Here is a 17,039-nt window from a genome sequence, read left to right on the forward strand (position 1 = left end):
GATTTAAATTATGTATCTTCATACTAAATGGAAGTAATTGTATCTTTAGTTTGTAAATATAGATGTATGACATATTCCATACAAATATGTCCAAGAAAAATATTGCTCTATCTTCTGCATTCCCACAAGTAGCAACAAAAACAGCGCGTGGTGGGAGGAAGCAGTGTGACTCTACTGTGTCTCAGAAACAGTTCCGCACAGTGAGGAGGGCAAAGGGGCTCAGGGCAGTAAGGGACTGGAGCGATGGTTCAGAGCGCAGCGGGCACCTCACAAGGGCCCGTGACTCCAGCTCCACACCGCTGGCCTCAAGGCACCTGCACTCCGAAGCACATAGAATAAATGATTAAGTAAATAGATAATAAGTAAATGCACACCACAAAAGAGGAGGGGGATATGTATGGTTAAAGGAAAAGAATTATCGTACATCAAGAAATGTATATGTTATCACCAATTAATATAATAAGAACTGGAAATCTGAGGACTTGCCCATGATTCTTACACAAATACATCATGAAAAACATACAGCTTATTTTCTTAGCTACAAGCTAAGAAAAGAGATTTTTTTAAACAATGTTGTAATTTAATCAATTAATCAATCATAAATTTCCCACACCAGAAAGATTACTGAAAGTAGATTTGATTGGAAATCAAAAATGAAATAAAAGGCAGAAAATAAGAAATAGGGATAAACAGGAATAGCCAACAATACAATTCTTTGTATTCAAGAAATAATCATTAATTAAAAAATGTGAGCATAAAATGGATGGTTAAATAATAAATTACTAATTTTACATCATAATTTTAGAGATTATATTTGAAAAAGTACAAAATATTTAAAAAATAAATTACTTCTATCTATACGTTGAATATGACCAACAATTCTGTCTTAAGACATATAGACACAGAGATACACATGTTTGCATACATAGGAATACCTAAAAATACAAAATCAGAAGCTATAATATATACTTGTCAGATAGAAGGAACAAAGTCCCAAAGACTTATGAAACAAAAAATCTCCAAGGACGCCACAGGTTTTGTTTTAGTTGGCCATCTATTGCTAGGCATAGGGCCTGCCCTCAAATGTGGCTTTATCCCCAGTAAGACGCAGTTGCAGAAAACTAATTTTTCATTTTCATTAAGTGGTTATCAACTAGAGACAGCTTATGAGCAAGGGATGGAAGCATATGTCTATTTCTCTCAGGGCTGGGTTCCATCTGGCACGGACCAGTACAGTCCCTGTGCATGCTTCTGACGTCTGAGTTCACCATCAGTCCTGTCATGTTTCCAAGGCCTTGCTTCTCTGGTGTCCTCACCACCCTCTGGATCTTTCCACCTCCACTTCTGTGGTGCTGTGGGAATAACCAACCATGCTCTGATCGGATTTAAGGCCTGCAGTACAAAATGGAACCCATGCACAGCACTGAACCGGTGGCCAAGAACCTGAGACTAGAAAGACCAGTGACCTTGTTCTGCTAAAGAAACAGCAGTAAATGACTCCTAGCAACACTCTGCTATAGTCACACATCAGTAACATGCCCAACTGTCATTAGTAAAGCTTCCTCCTGCAGGAGGAACAAATACAAACCAACAACTAGGAAACGTGCAGAGAGTGAGAGACCTCAGTCCAAAATGGAATGTCTCCATCAATCCCTCCACTCTGGGTTTACTGAATTTATCGTGGGTTTTTTTGTTTGTTTGTTTGTTTGTTTTGTTTTTGTTTGTTTTTTTAGCAAATAAACTTAAAACTATACTATAAAATGTCTACATTCTACATTTAATAACTATACTTTTAAACTCAGTTTATTAAAAGAAAAGTCCCGAAGCTGTCTTCACTTCTAAGAGTCAGGGTAACAGTATAACACAACATGGGCAAAAAGAAATACATATACAACAGAAATGAATGAAGAGAAGAGAGCAGGAAGCAGCACAGGGAAAACTCAGAGATCACACAGAAGGATTATCTAAATTTTGACAAAGATGACTAAAATAAAAAATGAAAGAGAAACTCATAATAAATGATGACAAAAGACTAGATACCCAAAATAGAACAAAAGCTGACATTATGTCTCGTCCTGTAGAACAATCGGGTGAAGCCAGACCATGAGCTTAGCCTTGCGCTTCAGCACTGTGAAGACAGTAAGGAAACCTGAAGATCTCAGCACAGGTAATGGGTTTTTAAACTGAAACCAGCTCTACAAACCTCAGTTCAGAACAACAAGAAACTGAAAAAAGACAGCAATAAAATGAAACGAAAAGCCCCCAGTAAGATCCAACCCCAGAACAGGAGACAGCCTGTGTCATTAATACATAGAAAATAAAATTCATAGAATATGAAAACTCAAAAGTCAACAATAAAATATCAAAAAAAAAAAAAAAAACCCTGGAAAATAAACCAGAGTGGACGTATGGAGCTGGAGGATAGATTCCCAAGTTAGCAGCACTGGTTTTCACAGGTTCAACTCCCATCACACTCCTGCTGGCTCACAGCCATCGTAGCATCAATTACAGAAGATGTGATGCAACTTTTTGTCCCTGAGCAACAAGAAGCTGGGAAATACACATACATGCAGGTAAACACTTCACACAGAAAATAAAACGTGCAGAGGTCTAAAAAATGAAAATAAAACAAAACCATTCTCAAAACAGCCTAAGACGGCGCAGCCATATGTAGATGAAGAAAACCCCACTCATGAAGAAAGCACCCTGTCCACCCATCAGGAAACACACAGCACAAATCGACATAACACATGTTAGCTAGATTACAGGGCATCGATGACATGATAGTGTAGTTAAGTGACCCCAAAAACTCCACCAGAGAACTCCTATAGCTGATAAACAAGTTCAGCAAAGTGGCTGGATACAAAATCAACTCAAACAAATCAGTAGCCTTCCTATACTCAAAGGACAAACATGTGGAGAAAGAAATTAGGGAAAAGATACCCTTCACAATTGTCACAAAAACTATGAAATACCTTGGTGTGACTCTAACTAAGCAAGTGAAGGACCTGTACGACAAGAACTTCAAACCTCTAAAGAAGGAAATTGAGGAGGATCTCAGAAAATGGAAAGATCTCCCATGCTCATGGATTGGAAAGATCAACATTTTAAAAATGGCCATCCTACCAAAAGCAATCTACAGATTCAACGCAATTCCCATCAAAATTCCAACACAGTTCTTCATGGAATTGGAAAGATCAATGTGCAATTTCATATGGAACAACAAAAGACCTAGAATAGCGAAATCCATCCTCAACAACAAGAAAACATCTGTGGGAATCACTATCCCTGACCTCAAGCTATATTACAAGGCAATTGTGCTGAAAACTGCATGGTACTGGTACAGAAATAGGCATGTGGATCAATGGAATAGAATAGAAGATCCAGAAATGAGCCCTCACATATATGGTCACCTGATTTTGGACAAAGGAGCCGTAAACATTCAATGGAAAAAGGACAGCCTATTCAACAAATGGTGCTGGTCCAACTGGCACTCAACATGCAAAAGAATGAAAATAGACCCTTTCTTATCTCCTTGTACAAAGCTCAAGTGTAAGTGGATCAAAGATCTCCACATTAAACCAGATACACTGAAACTATTAAATGAGAAAGTAGGGAAAACTTTAGAACATATAGGCACAGGAGAAAATTTTCTGAACAAAACACCAATAGCTCAAGCTCTAAGGTCAAAGATTAACAAATGGGACTTGATGAGATTGCAAAGTTTCTGTAAGGCTAAGGACATTCATTGTCAAGAAAACAAAATGGCAGCCAACAGAATGGGAAAAGATTTTTACCAACTCCACATCAGATAGAGGCCTAATATCTAAGGTATACAAAGAACTCAAAAAGCTAGACACCAGAGAATCAAATAACCCTATTAAAAAATGGGGTACAGAGCTAAACAAAACGTTCCAGTTGAGGAATATCGAATGGCTGAGAAATATCTGAGGAAGTGCTCAACATCCTTAGCCATCAGGGAAATGCAAATCAAAACAACCCTGAGATTCCACCTCACACCAGTCAGATTGGCCAAGATCCAAAACTCAGATGACAACAGATGCTGGCGAGGTTGCGGAGAAAGAGAAACCCTTCTCCACTGTTGGTAGGGTTGCAAACTAATACAACCACTCTGGAAATCAGTCTGGTGATACCTCAGAAAATTGGACATAATACTACCTGAAGACCCAGCTATTCCACTTCTGGGCATATACCCCAGAGACACCTTAGTACACAACAAAAATATATGCACCACAATGTTCATAGCAGCTCTATTTATAATAGCCAGAAGCTGGAAAGAACCCAGATGTCCTTCAGAAGATGAATGGATACAAAAATTGTGGTACATTTACACAATGGAATACTACTCAGCCACCAGAAACAATGACTTGACCAAATTCTTAAGAAAATGGCTGCATCTAGAGAATATCATTCTGAGTGATATAACCCAGTCACAAAAGAACAGACATAATATGCAGTCACTGATAGTGGGATGCTAACCCCTGAGGCCCGCACTGCCCCAGAAACAACTCACAGAATGTATGAAGTCCAAGAAATAAAGAAAACAAAACAAAACAAAAAAATCTTTATACAACAAGAAAATTTTGACTATTTCCATGTTACATTTTGTTTTACATGTACTTTATGCTCATTGTAACTATTAAGTTTTCAATGTATACTATCAAACCTTTAAAAAAATCAAGTACTGACTAACAAATATATTCATACATTTTTATGTAAAAATTATTTTAAAATCTGAAAAAAAAAGTACTGACAAAAATGTATTGTATAATTTTATGCAAAAAATGCTTAAAATCTGTACATTTATCTTTGTTTTGTAAAATAAAGTTGTTAAAAAAAAAGATTACAGGGCATCTTCATGCAGTGTTTGCAAATTACAAATTGAACTAAGATGAACTAAATATTGTGAAAGGGAAAACATGCCATTCCCTTAAAAAGAACCCTCTTCTTAGACCAATAAGCGGCATTTTAAAGAAAACAATACAGAATGCTCTCAGAAGCACGGTAGCCTCCGAGCAGGAAGCAGGGATTACTCAGAAAGTCATTTGGGGAAAGCTTTACAGAATCTGCACCCTGAGTCCAGTCTGTAGGACAATAGAGCACAATGGTTAGGAAGGCTTTCCATCCCCCTTTCAGTCCTCCGTCCTGAGCTTAGGACCTGATACGTGCCACTGCATCTTTAAAAAGACCCCAATTTAGTCAGAACCCATGGCCAATGAAGAGGTGTCCCTGGGAAAGATATTTTAATTTATGTCAATTCATATGATATTAAGAATATTTGAATTTTCGCCCTACTAAAGATTGATTTTGTATGCTGCAACCGGAGTGGGTTTTAGTATCTAGAAATTACCAAGCGGTGCTCTGCTTCTTCAGGGGTGCAGGAAGGGCAGTGGAAATGAGGGTGTTTTGCAGAGCATTAGAGTGGCCACATGGTCCGGGCCTCCTACAGAAGACCAGTGCAGACTGCTCTTTAAATGAAGTGAACGCTCCCCTGGCAGTATATTCATCCTCACCAGGCAAGTCACACTCCCATCAAGAACTGGAGTGGGAAGCTGCTGTTTAAAAAGGTAGTTGTGTGAGCACTTCAGTTTTTCCATCATAGCAATGCGGACTAAGAAAATAAAATTACAGTTACTCGTTGGTTCAACTAATTGTCTAAACTACTTTGATAAAAGTTCAAAAATATTACTTTCAAAAGTTGTTTCCAGAGGATTCCTTGGGAAATGTCCTTTTAGACATTTATATCAACTTCCACGTAAATGAATATAAAGTGTTCTCATAGAAAGTCAGTGCTCTATGGTGAGACTCCACCAAAGCTGACACTTCCCGATAACTGAAGGCTGCAGTAAACACTTAGGCTTCTGTTCTCCTTCAGCCTCGAAGACACTAGAAATGAGGAGTTTAAGGTATACTTAGCCAGAGTCCAGCTGTACAGACCAGTGTTCTAAAGGGAAAATAAAGAGAATGAGCAAAAAATATTGAGATGCCAATTGGTAGGAAACAACCATTCTTTAAATTTACATCAGCTGGTTTTTTACACTCTGATGTTGAGGACAATATTACAAGTGCATCCTTCATCTTCAGTGCTCCATGGAAACATAATAAAAAAAGCACCAACTATACAACAAGTAGAGGTCCAGCAGGTGTAGCGGGACAGGGACCATGATCTATACCCATGATAAAAGCAACAGACAACCAGTAAATGTGAAATCTTGAGTGGGCATCTTAGAGAACACAGAGAAGCAAGAAGGTAAAGAAAGGAACTTCTGACAAGACTGAAGAAGGAAAAGGCATATGAGCAAACAGAGCCTGTAACATGATGAGAGTCATACAAAAAGAGTTACATGCAACAGCCCAGGAAGGAGATGGTGTCAACAAGGCATTCCTAAGGCAGTGCCAAGCCACCTGCCGGAGGCCTTTCCTTAAGACCTGACTATACTGTAAGGTCTTGGCTGGGCTGGATTCCTTACACAGTGAGTGAAAGCACAGGGCACAGCAACATTCAAGGTCCTCTTTGCTGGAATCAAACCCACTCTGCCATTCTTAACCATCCATCTGAACACTCTTCCATCCCACTGAGACATTTTCCTGGCTAAGCACTTGTTGAACCAGTATCTCTGTGATCTTAAGCATTAACCTTTGCTGCTCTACCCAAGCCTTCGCCAAGGTCCTTGGGTTGCTAGGACAAGAGAAGCACAAACTGCCCCATGCACATGCCACGGAGCTCTGAAAGGTGTTTCCCTAAACTGCCATATGGCTACAATTCCTATAAAAGGTTCACTAGGGCCTTCTTCAAATCCCAGCCGGAAGGCACACCCCACCCACGATCCCATGGAACAGTATTCTATTCAATGCCAGCAGAGCCACCTCTTTACTAGCATGTGTTGTCTCGCTATTAACTCTGTCCTTCTAGCCCACAAGCAAGCTTCATAGAAGCAGGGACGCTGTCCTCTTTAAACAAAGTACATCTGAGTGACTTGGGGGGGGGGGGGGAGATGCAGAACTCTCATTTCCTTCTCTAGCACCATGGAACCCTACACACTGCCATGCTTCCGACCATGATAATAGAGTAAACATCTGAATGCAAGCCATTCCCAACTCAATGTTTTCTTTGTTAGAGTTGCTGTGGTTGTGGCATCTCTTTACAGCAATAAAACTTTAAGACAAGCAGCAAATATGTTAATTACCAATACAGGATGAGAGGAGGGGAGGGGAGGGGAGGGGAGGGGAGGGGAGGGGAGGGGAGGGGAGAGGAGGGGAGGGGAAGGGAGGGGAGGGGAGGAGAGAAAGCAGGCACCTGGCCTTTGTTTCTTTGCATTCTCCTTAAATGAGCCCTCTGGAAGGCTGTTTATGAAACAGTGACTGAAATCAAGGAAGAATCTGGACATCTGGGAGTAAAACCCAGCCTGGCTGGCATGCCCATGTCTCAGCCTACCTTCTGAGTACAGCTTTGGGAAAGACTCCAGACTAATATTTTGACAAAGCCTACATTCCAGGGCCAACCAGATCCTATCTCACACCCGGCTCTCCTCTTTCGTCTTCCACTAAACATCTCATTAAAACTGACCCCTTATTGGCCATTCAGTGTTTTTAAATTCTTACAATAAGAATCAAATCAACTTCGAGTTTCTGAAAACGAGGATGTCTCAGACATTCTCAGAAACAAGCTAACATTTGCAGACATAACCAAGATATAATAAAGAAAAAAATTGTATTATACTGAGGACAAAAAGATATGCTATGAAGGCAGCAGATATCCTTTCTTGATGGGAAGCACCATCCGGACCCCTATCAACCGGACAGAAATCTTAAAATACGCCTTCTTAAAAGGGAGAAAATTCTACAAAATACGAGTGAAATGGTATGTGTAAAAGGATTCGTTCGTATGGAAAGAACATTTTCTAAAAGTATCTAAGATAGGGTTGTATAGTACTCAAGAGAGAGACATAAAACAAAGGGGCTAAAGACACATGAACTCGTAGGAAAGTATTAACTTTAAAAGTTCCTACTGCAATACTACTGATGAATTATGAGGGCTTTGATTTATGTGAGCTTGTTAAAATATATCACTCACATAAAATGGGACTTCCTCATGAAAACAGAAAAAAAAAGAAACTGGAAATAACTGTAGTAAATAAATTGTGCTCCCTACAGTCCCCTCACGTGCTCAAAAAGGGTCACAGTTTAAGACTCCAGCTTCCCAGCAGTAAACACAAAGAGGAAAACTCAATTATATACATGATTCGCTGGAACCCAGGTCGAAAACGACAACCTAATGCTGGAAAGCACAACTTTTGCTGAAATAAAGACCCAAAAGCAATTGTTCCCAAGTCCTACAGGCACAATAAGACAGTTTCTGGAAAAGCCCAACAACAGAAGTGACTTTCAAGTTATTTCTAGGAAGTTTTTAAAATTAAAGTCACCATCATGATAACTATAATATTAAAAATCAATCTACAGAACTTAAAAAAACAAACAAACAAACCCAAAAGCACCACAGTGAAATAAGTAGCTAATAAAGGAGTAGGAGGGGAAGAGGATGGAAAAACAGAAAACATCCTAAGAAGGAATACAGCCAAGAAGAGCATGTAGCCACTCACAGGCTGGCTTAGCACACAGTGCTGAGGCTGGAGAAGGTCAAGGCCTCAGGGAGCTATATGAGACCCTGACCTCTGTGGGATCTGGACATGCTATGCTACAGATATGTGTGTTGACACACACCTGGGATACAACAGAGAAAAGCTAACCTGCAACAGTGCACACTGGTAACAAAGAATGCCAAAGCCACCAGTATAGTAGAGCTAAGTTAGCCCCAAACTTTGGTACGGTGACTTAGTGGGAACTGTGTGTCTCTATCCATACGCACATAAACAAACTTCTGACTAACTCAAAATACAGAATGCATTCTTCCATAAATAACATTTTTTTTTTGGATGAATGACATGGCTTTTATCATTCTACTGAGAAATGAGTCACTAGTCTTCCTTTGAATTAAAACCTCCTCCCCACCCCCACTTTTTTGTTGGCTATATTTTATTTACATTTAAAATGTTATCCCCTCTCCAGGTTTCCCTTCCATACCCCTACCCCATCCCCCCACCCCCTACTTCTATGAGGGTGCTCCCCAACCCACCGATCCACCAAATCACCCACCCTCTATTGCCTACCTACTCTGCAATACCCTACACTAGGGCATCAAGCCTTGGCAGGACCAAGGGCTTCTCCTGCCACTGACGCCCAACAGGGCCATTCTCTGCCTACATATGCAGCTAGAGCCATGGGTCCATCCATGTGTACTCTTTGAACAGTGGTTTAGTCCCTGAGAGGTCTGATTAGTTGGTATTGTTGTTCTGATGAGGTTGCAAAGCCCTTTAGCTCCTTGTATCTTTTCTCTAGCTCCTATTGGGGACCCCATTCTCGGTTCAATGGTTGGCTGAGAGCATTGCCCCTGTATTTGTCAGACTCTAGGAGAGCCTCTCAGGAGACAGTATGTCAAACTCCTGTCATATGCTCTTCTTGGCATCAGCAATATTGTCTCGGTTTGGTGGCTGTGTATGGGCTGGATCCACAGGTGGGGCAGTCTCTGGATGGTCTTTCCTTCAGTCTCTGCTCCACACTTTGTCTCTGTATTTCCTCCTGAGAATATTTTTATTTCCCCTTCTAAGGACTAAAGCATCCATATTTTGGTCTACCTCATTTTTTAGATTCATGTGGTCTGTGGATTGTATCTGGGGTATTCTGAGCTTTGGGGCTAATATCCACTTATCAGTGAGTGCATACCATGTGTGTTTTTTGTAACTGAGTTACCTCACTCAGGATGATACTTTCTAGATCCATCCATTTGCCTAAGAATTTCATGTAGTTGTCATTTTTAATAGCTGAGTAGTAGTCTTTAAAGTAAATGTACCACATTTTCTGAAAAACCTCCATAGTGATTTCCAGAGTGGTTGTACCAGCTTACAATCCCACTAACAATGGAGGAGTGTTCCTCTTTCTCCACATCCTTGCCAGAATCTGCTATCATCTGAGTTTTTGATCTTAGCCATTCTGACTGGTGTGAGGTGGAATATCAGGGTTGTTTTGATTTGTATTTTCCTGATGACTAAGGATGCTGAACATTTCTTTAGGTGCTTCTCAGCCATTTGATACTTTAGCTCTGTACTCCATTTTTTAAACCATATACACTCAAACTACTTTTTATAGAAGAAAAAGTATGGAAGAGCCTTGAACACATGGGCACTGGGGAAAATTTCCTGAACAGAACACCAATGGCTTATGCTCTAAGATCAAGAATGGAAAACTGGGAGCTCACAAAATTACAAAGCTTCTGTAAGGCAAAGGACTGTCACTGGAACAAAATGGCAATCAACAGACTGAGAATAGATCTTTGCCAATCCTATATCCGACAGAGGGCTAATATCCAATATATACAAAGAATTCAAGAAGTTAGACTCCAAAGAATCAAATAGCCCTATTAAGCTGTCATTTTCACAGACACTGTCAGGCCGGCTCAGACTGTCCACAAATGAAGGTAAACAAAGAACGAAAGACAGGGAACCTGGACACGTGTGCCTTGGCCATGACTTAGGAGAGCACGCCGAGGCTCCTGGAAACAGATGCAATGCTGACATTAGTCCAGATGTGTTTTCTTTCTCCTAAATTAACTTATGTGCGTAGTTTTTCTTTTCTTTTTTTTTTTTAATTTTATTTTAGGGAAGAAGTTCTTTTTTGTTGTTGCTGTTGTTCTGTAAGAAAAGGCTGATTGCAAAAAAAGCCAAAACCCCAAAATCAAAGCAAGAACTGAGAGGAGAGCAGGAGTGATGACAGGAAAGAGGGTCCTGAGGGCCTATAATGCCACATCCACAGTGACGGCAGATGTGCTCTACGTGCCGATAAGAACCACCCACGTACTTCAAAGGAAACTATTTGTCCACTACATTTAATATTGAGTGCTTCTAGAGACAAACTATATTCTAATGAAAGAAAACCTAATATTCATACGTGAAGCCAGGAAGCGGCAGTCCAGGACGCTCTGAGGCATTCCTGTCTGAAAGTGCCTATCTTCACTCACAAATGGCAGCGTCACTAAACCCACAGCCCTATGCGAGTCACTTCAACAATCACAAAAACCCATGGGAAAGTCATGTCAACCTGAGTTTTTGCTTTAGATGGTATCTTGATGTTTTATAAAAAATAATGTCCAAACAAACTTTTAAAACCAAACAGAACAGGAAATGACACTTTTACACTATTTTTGCACAGAAACTTTTACAGTTAAAAGTGAAGGACCCACGGTAGCCACCACAAATCCTCCAAAGTCCCGCACTCCACACCTCAAACGTTCCCTAGGTCACAGCACACATCTCAAGATCCCCCACACCCAAGGTCATACTCCATATGCCAAACCTTCACAGTGCCTTGTCTCTAACGGCTGCTTTCACGCAGTGCAGCTTCCATCTCTCTAGTCACTCAGTGACAATGACAATAAGCTTCCAGAAGTCACCGTTTGCTAAACAAAGTCCTGGGGCCAGATGTGGGATATACCTCCCTGTTTGTTGTTGGTCAAGGAAAGCACCCCCCCCCCAAAATAAAAGAGGCTACTGGCATTTCTGATAGCTGCCCAATTGATTCCTGCTGTTAGCTTTCATAGTGCTGGAAGTGATGAAAAGTTCCCAGAAGTGTGCTCAGTGCTGGACCTGGCATGTTACAATACACACCTGCAAGATCTACACACTGGTAAGGCACTGGCACAAAGGTTCTAAGATTACGTATCAGAACTCGTTTTGTTTGGATTGATGCACTTGCAAGCAGAAGCAATCCGTGCCTAATTCAGTGAATGTGGTGAAAAGCCCGTGACTGAAGAGGTCAGGCCAAAGGCCCCAGGAAAAGACCCTGGCACATGTTCTGCTACATGAACAAGCTGTGCGACTGCATTCTAAATATCTGCTTTCATGCCCACAGATCAGCTGGGACAGGATCGGAGTGTATGTGGTGAAGTGCTGGGAACAAGGGGCTGCCACCTGCCCACTTCTACACAGGGAGCTGCATCACAGTCTGCCCCAAACAAGGGGCAAGAAGCGTAACAGAAGAGGGGGCAGAAGGGGTAAAAAATGGGAAAGACTGTTGTCAAGTGGAATCTTCTGGACACAAATGTCTCCTGCAAGCCAAGAACTTACAGCAACCATAGTCACTGTTTTAGTCAGGTTTTCTAAAAAAATATAACCAACACACACACACACACACACACACAGAGAGAGAGAGAGAGAGAGAGAGAGAGTGCGCGGTGTGGGGGTTTAACATTCACATCTGGCTGCTGAGAAAGCAGTACTCATTCCTTGGAGCTGGGCACCTCACTAGTCTGACTAGTCCTAGACAAGCTAGCTGTCTCTCCGGGGCAGGCAGCAGGCAGTTTACTCAGTTCACAGGAGTAGGTGTTCAACAGTCACAACCTGAGTTGTTATAGGATATTACTCAGTTGCCCTGAATGTTACTGGAGAGCTGTTATTCCCATTCCACAATAAAAGCTGGGAAATGCTGGTTCTATATATAAAAAATGGGGCAGTGCTGGTGGTGTTAGTGGTGGCTGCAGTGGCATAGCAGGTCACCTGCACAGCAAAAGGAAAGGCAAACTGAGAAAACCCTCAGGCTGAAATACCCTTTCATCTGGGTTACTATGTGAAGGTGATGCTACAGTTGAAGTGGCTTTCCTTATTAGTCAAGGCAAGCAGATTGACGCTTCAGGTGAGGTGCTCACAATGGGACACAACACCCCAGAATGAAGGGGGGCTCCTTAGTCCTCCCTGAAGCCTGACTGACACTTAATGTTTGCAGGAAGAAAGGATCCCAACTAACAACTTGTCCACAATCTAGTAAATCCTAAACAGAAACAACACATGTCAGTGCTGACATCTTTCAAACATGGCTTCACTGAAACAGGACGAGACAGTAATCTGGGTCTTCGTTGTCAAATTGCAGGTGCATTTCCTCTGAGAAGAATATACATACTGTATACTATGTAGTTTAAAAACCTTCATCATTGAAGTGTTGTCATATGAGCAAAGATATTTCCTAATGTCCAACAGGCGCACACACACACACACACACATGCACACACATGCACACACACAGAGTTGTTCAGAGGCATAAAAGACTCAAAGTAGATGGAAATCTGAAGCAAAGCCTGTCCGTCCTCTCCCCACCACTGTTAAAGCCAGCTGGTTTTAAGAACTGTACTGCACAGACATAACACTCCCTGTTACACAAACCTGACATTCACAGGAAACACACTTCATATGGCTGCACTCATTATTATAAATGTAGAAAAAGATGTTATTTCCATGTTCAACATTATTATGAGCAAAATCAAGGTGTTATAAAGACATTTCATTCACTTCTTCAAAAAAATAAATACTCATTTAAGATAAAAATTACTTTAGGATGTACTTACAACTTAATTGGATTTTATTATTTAAAAATACGAGCTGGATGTGGCGATATTCAGTTGCTTGTATTTAAACGTAAAATACCTCACAATTGCTATGTTACCTTTCCTTTGGGTGAGCTGATGAAAATTTAGGTTAAAAAACTGATTGTTATGGAAGCTATCATCATTTCAAGTATTAATAGGGTCTCAAAAACCACTGTGAAATTTGGGATGTTTTTTACAGTACCAGGCATTGGTTCATCAAACTTTAGAGTAGAAGGATATGACTTTGTTTTTAATAAATTATCATTTTTGCATATATCACTCAAAGCACAGGCCCTAAAAACTTACAAAAAATGCATTATTAATTTAATTGTCACAGCCTATTTAGCTAATTGCTATTATATGTTTCTGTAATATGCAGGGCATGAGAGGGTAGGATCAAATCCTGAACATAAAAAATAAACTGGTAATATTGTCCTGGAAAAATTAAAATATATCAAGCTTGCAAAATTATTGGCAAAGCATCAATGCTTTAAATAGGTGACAAAAAGCTTTAATGAAATGGACAAACACTGTCTCCAAAGAGAAGGTAAATCAAACCCACCTTCCCATGGTACTTAGAGAACCACTCACGCAAAGAGGGAGAGCCTTATAAAAGTAAAGCAGATTACATTTATAAATCCTGGACTCCTCCAACCACAGATGGACAATAAAAAACGCACTCATAGCTGACTCCAGGGGTTCTGATCTTTCATTCTACCCACTGACGCCAGATAAAAAGATGACACCACAAACACATTAAAAGCAAAGAATTTTTAACAGGAAGAAAAATTCAAAAATATCTAGTGTAAATGGATAAATGCTGTCCTAGAAAGACTTAAAAGGACAGATCCAGATAATCTAACAGCATTCTCACACCGCTTGGAAAGCCTAGTATAGGTGCAAAGCATGTCAGTGTCTCACAGGAGAGAAGTCATGTGACCTTCTGTCATGGGATGATCTGGAATGTTCTACAACAGGCAATCTGTTTAAATTTTGGTCACCAACCTCTGGGAACACTGAAAGGTACTGGGAGGTATTAGAGGTAGGATCTACTGGGACATACACACACACACACACACACACACACACACACACACACACACACACACACACAGAAGGTGGAGGGACACATGAATAAAAGGGAAGGGAGCCTGAATCTGACAACCCTCAGAGTGACACACCTCGCCCAAACAGGCCAAATGTCCCAATCCTTCCCAAACAGTTCTACCAAGTGTTCAGGTGTCTGAGCCTGTGGAGGTCGTTCTCATGAAACCACTATATCTCTGTAGCTTTATTTAAATACCTCAAAGATAAGGGAACAGAAACTAACTATAAACCACAGGGAAGGTAAATAGAAAAAACAAACAGTAAGTACTTGACTTTCTTGGTACACTATATAAAAAGTTTAATTTTATTGAAGGTGTTAGTATAATAAATAAATGTATATGTAAATGAAGGTTATGCATGACTTTGATGTGAGGGAAAGAAAATAAGAACACCTACAAATTCTATCTTTTAATCCATATTTTATCTTATAGCTATAAAATGAAAATCCTAATGTACTGCTTAAGAAGTTTAAGAGTAACTGAGATACACATGTGAAAGCAAGAACAACATGTGTATAACATGTATGTAAACTCACTTGTTAACTGGGTATATTGCGGGTAAAATATGACAAAAATGCAAAAATGAAAGCTTAGATACAAAGAAAAAACATGTAATACAGATATATTTGAACACAATAGTCTCTAAACATGCTCTAATGTTAATACTTGAGAAAAAAGAACTAGTTAAATTACTAGTAGTCCTGAGACCATTTTTATTTCGAAAGAGCCATAGATATTTTAGATAAAATTATCTATGATTGAATTAAATTAAATCTAAGATTAAAAAGGCTGAGGCCTTAGTATTGTTTGGTAGATGACTTTAGAACTGTAGAGACATCATGAGTAACACCAGGATGAGTGCAGAAACCGAGGTGATTTCTTGGGTGTTTGGACAGAGGCTGAAAGCCTAGTTTCAGTTCTGGAAGCTGACATCATGTCTCCACAAACTGAGTGGGTTCGTTTTCAAAGCTCAAATGTTGTCAGGAGTAGCCATGGTACTGCTAAAAATCAGTTCAGTTAGAACAATTGAGTCGCATGATTAATTCAGTTACTATAGACCATCAAGAAAGAGTAGTCCTGGCAGGTGACGGTTCAATAACTGTAGCCTTACGTTTCCTAACACAGCAGCTATAGTATTATCTGGAGAACGACCTAAGACATTTCTGTTTTAATATCAGGAACCTGTAAGTCTATAGTAAGAACTCAAAAATGTTAATTTAAAACTTCAAAATAAAGTTGCACTACAGGCAACATTTAATCGCTCCTCCCCTCGATATTTAGTTTTAATCATTTATTTTAGCATAAACTTTCACTTCCATCCAATTTTAATTCTATAGCTTTGGTTACATCACAAAACATTGAGTATTTCCAGAATTGATTTTTAAAACTACCATATGCTATTATATTTTTCTGAAAAGTTGGCATAATAAATGATGTTCAAGAAGGAAGCTACAAATCCAAAACAGTAACATAAATCTGAGACGTCCTTTCATTAGACAAAATTGAAAATAGATAAAATAACTGCACATATGAAATAGAAACCACGGAAGAATAAATTTACCTTTCTTTTGGGGTGCCGACTCCATGCTTGCCTAGTAGGTGAGTATTTAAGTGTTTCTTCATCACAAAAGCAACTCTAAGACAAGAAAAAGGAAGAAAGAAAAGAAAATTAATTTTTAAATTATATCTGGACTCTTGGCTGGAAAATTGTAGACAGCACTTAAGACTGTTTCTGGTACAGGCATTCACCAGCACAACATGGACATACTCAATAGGACAGTTCTGAGACAGTGCTTGCCTCTTCGTTACAGGCACTATCTATCCCACTTGAAAGCAAAAGATACAAATGCATCTCATTTGATGGGCTTCTTTTTGGATTGGGAAAACTAAAAGAGTCCCAAAAGATCAAAATAATGACTTTGGTTCCTTAGTCACTGTCTCCACCGTCAATTGACATGAAAGAAAATGGTATCAGTATACTTAAAGGATTTTTTTTTATTGAAGAACTTTATTTTAAAAAACAAAATAAATGTACAAATTTTAAGCATTTTCGCATAAAAGTATATGAATACATTTTTGTCATTGCTTGGCCTTTTTTAAGGTTTGATAGTGTACATTAAGATCTTACTAGTTACAATGAGCATAAAGTACATGTAAAACAGGATGTAACCTGGAATTAGTCAATCTTAAAGAAGAAAATGAAAAGCTGTATGATGCTTCCTTAAAAACATGGAAGAGATTGAAAGCGATCATACTGAAACGACATAAAGGCTTCCTGTATCTACAGCACACGCAGACACATACAGGCATGTGATTCTGTGCTGAGAAGATGTCAATATAAGCGGAACAGAGTATCACCTGGCCCAGTGTCTTAACTCACACGCATGGAATGGAGGACATATGTGCAGCACACACATAATCATCTTTCCACATAGCACCACACC

The 17,039-nt window shown here is 39.7% G+C and overlaps 1 protein-coding gene across 1 annotated transcript in view; it reads right to left on the bottom strand.

Annotated features, from left to right (window-relative positions):
- The window catches only part of ZNF407 (zinc finger protein 407), a gene marked incomplete at its 5' end in the record, with an annotated part of 322,142 nt that overhangs the window by 195,466 nt on the left and 109,637 nt on the right, over positions 1–17,039 (bottom strand). The window contains one exon of the mRNA XM_080920027.1: positions 16,157–16,231. Within this exon, the coding sequence (XP_080776153.1) occupies positions 16,157–16,231 (75 nt within the window). The remainder of the gene's footprint in view (positions 1–16,156; positions 16,232–17,039) is intronic.

This window comes from Micromys minutus, assembly GCF_963924665.1.
Source record: "Micromys minutus genome assembly, chromosome: 8".
NCBI lineage: Eukaryota > Metazoa > Chordata > Mammalia > Rodentia > Muridae > Micromys > Micromys minutus.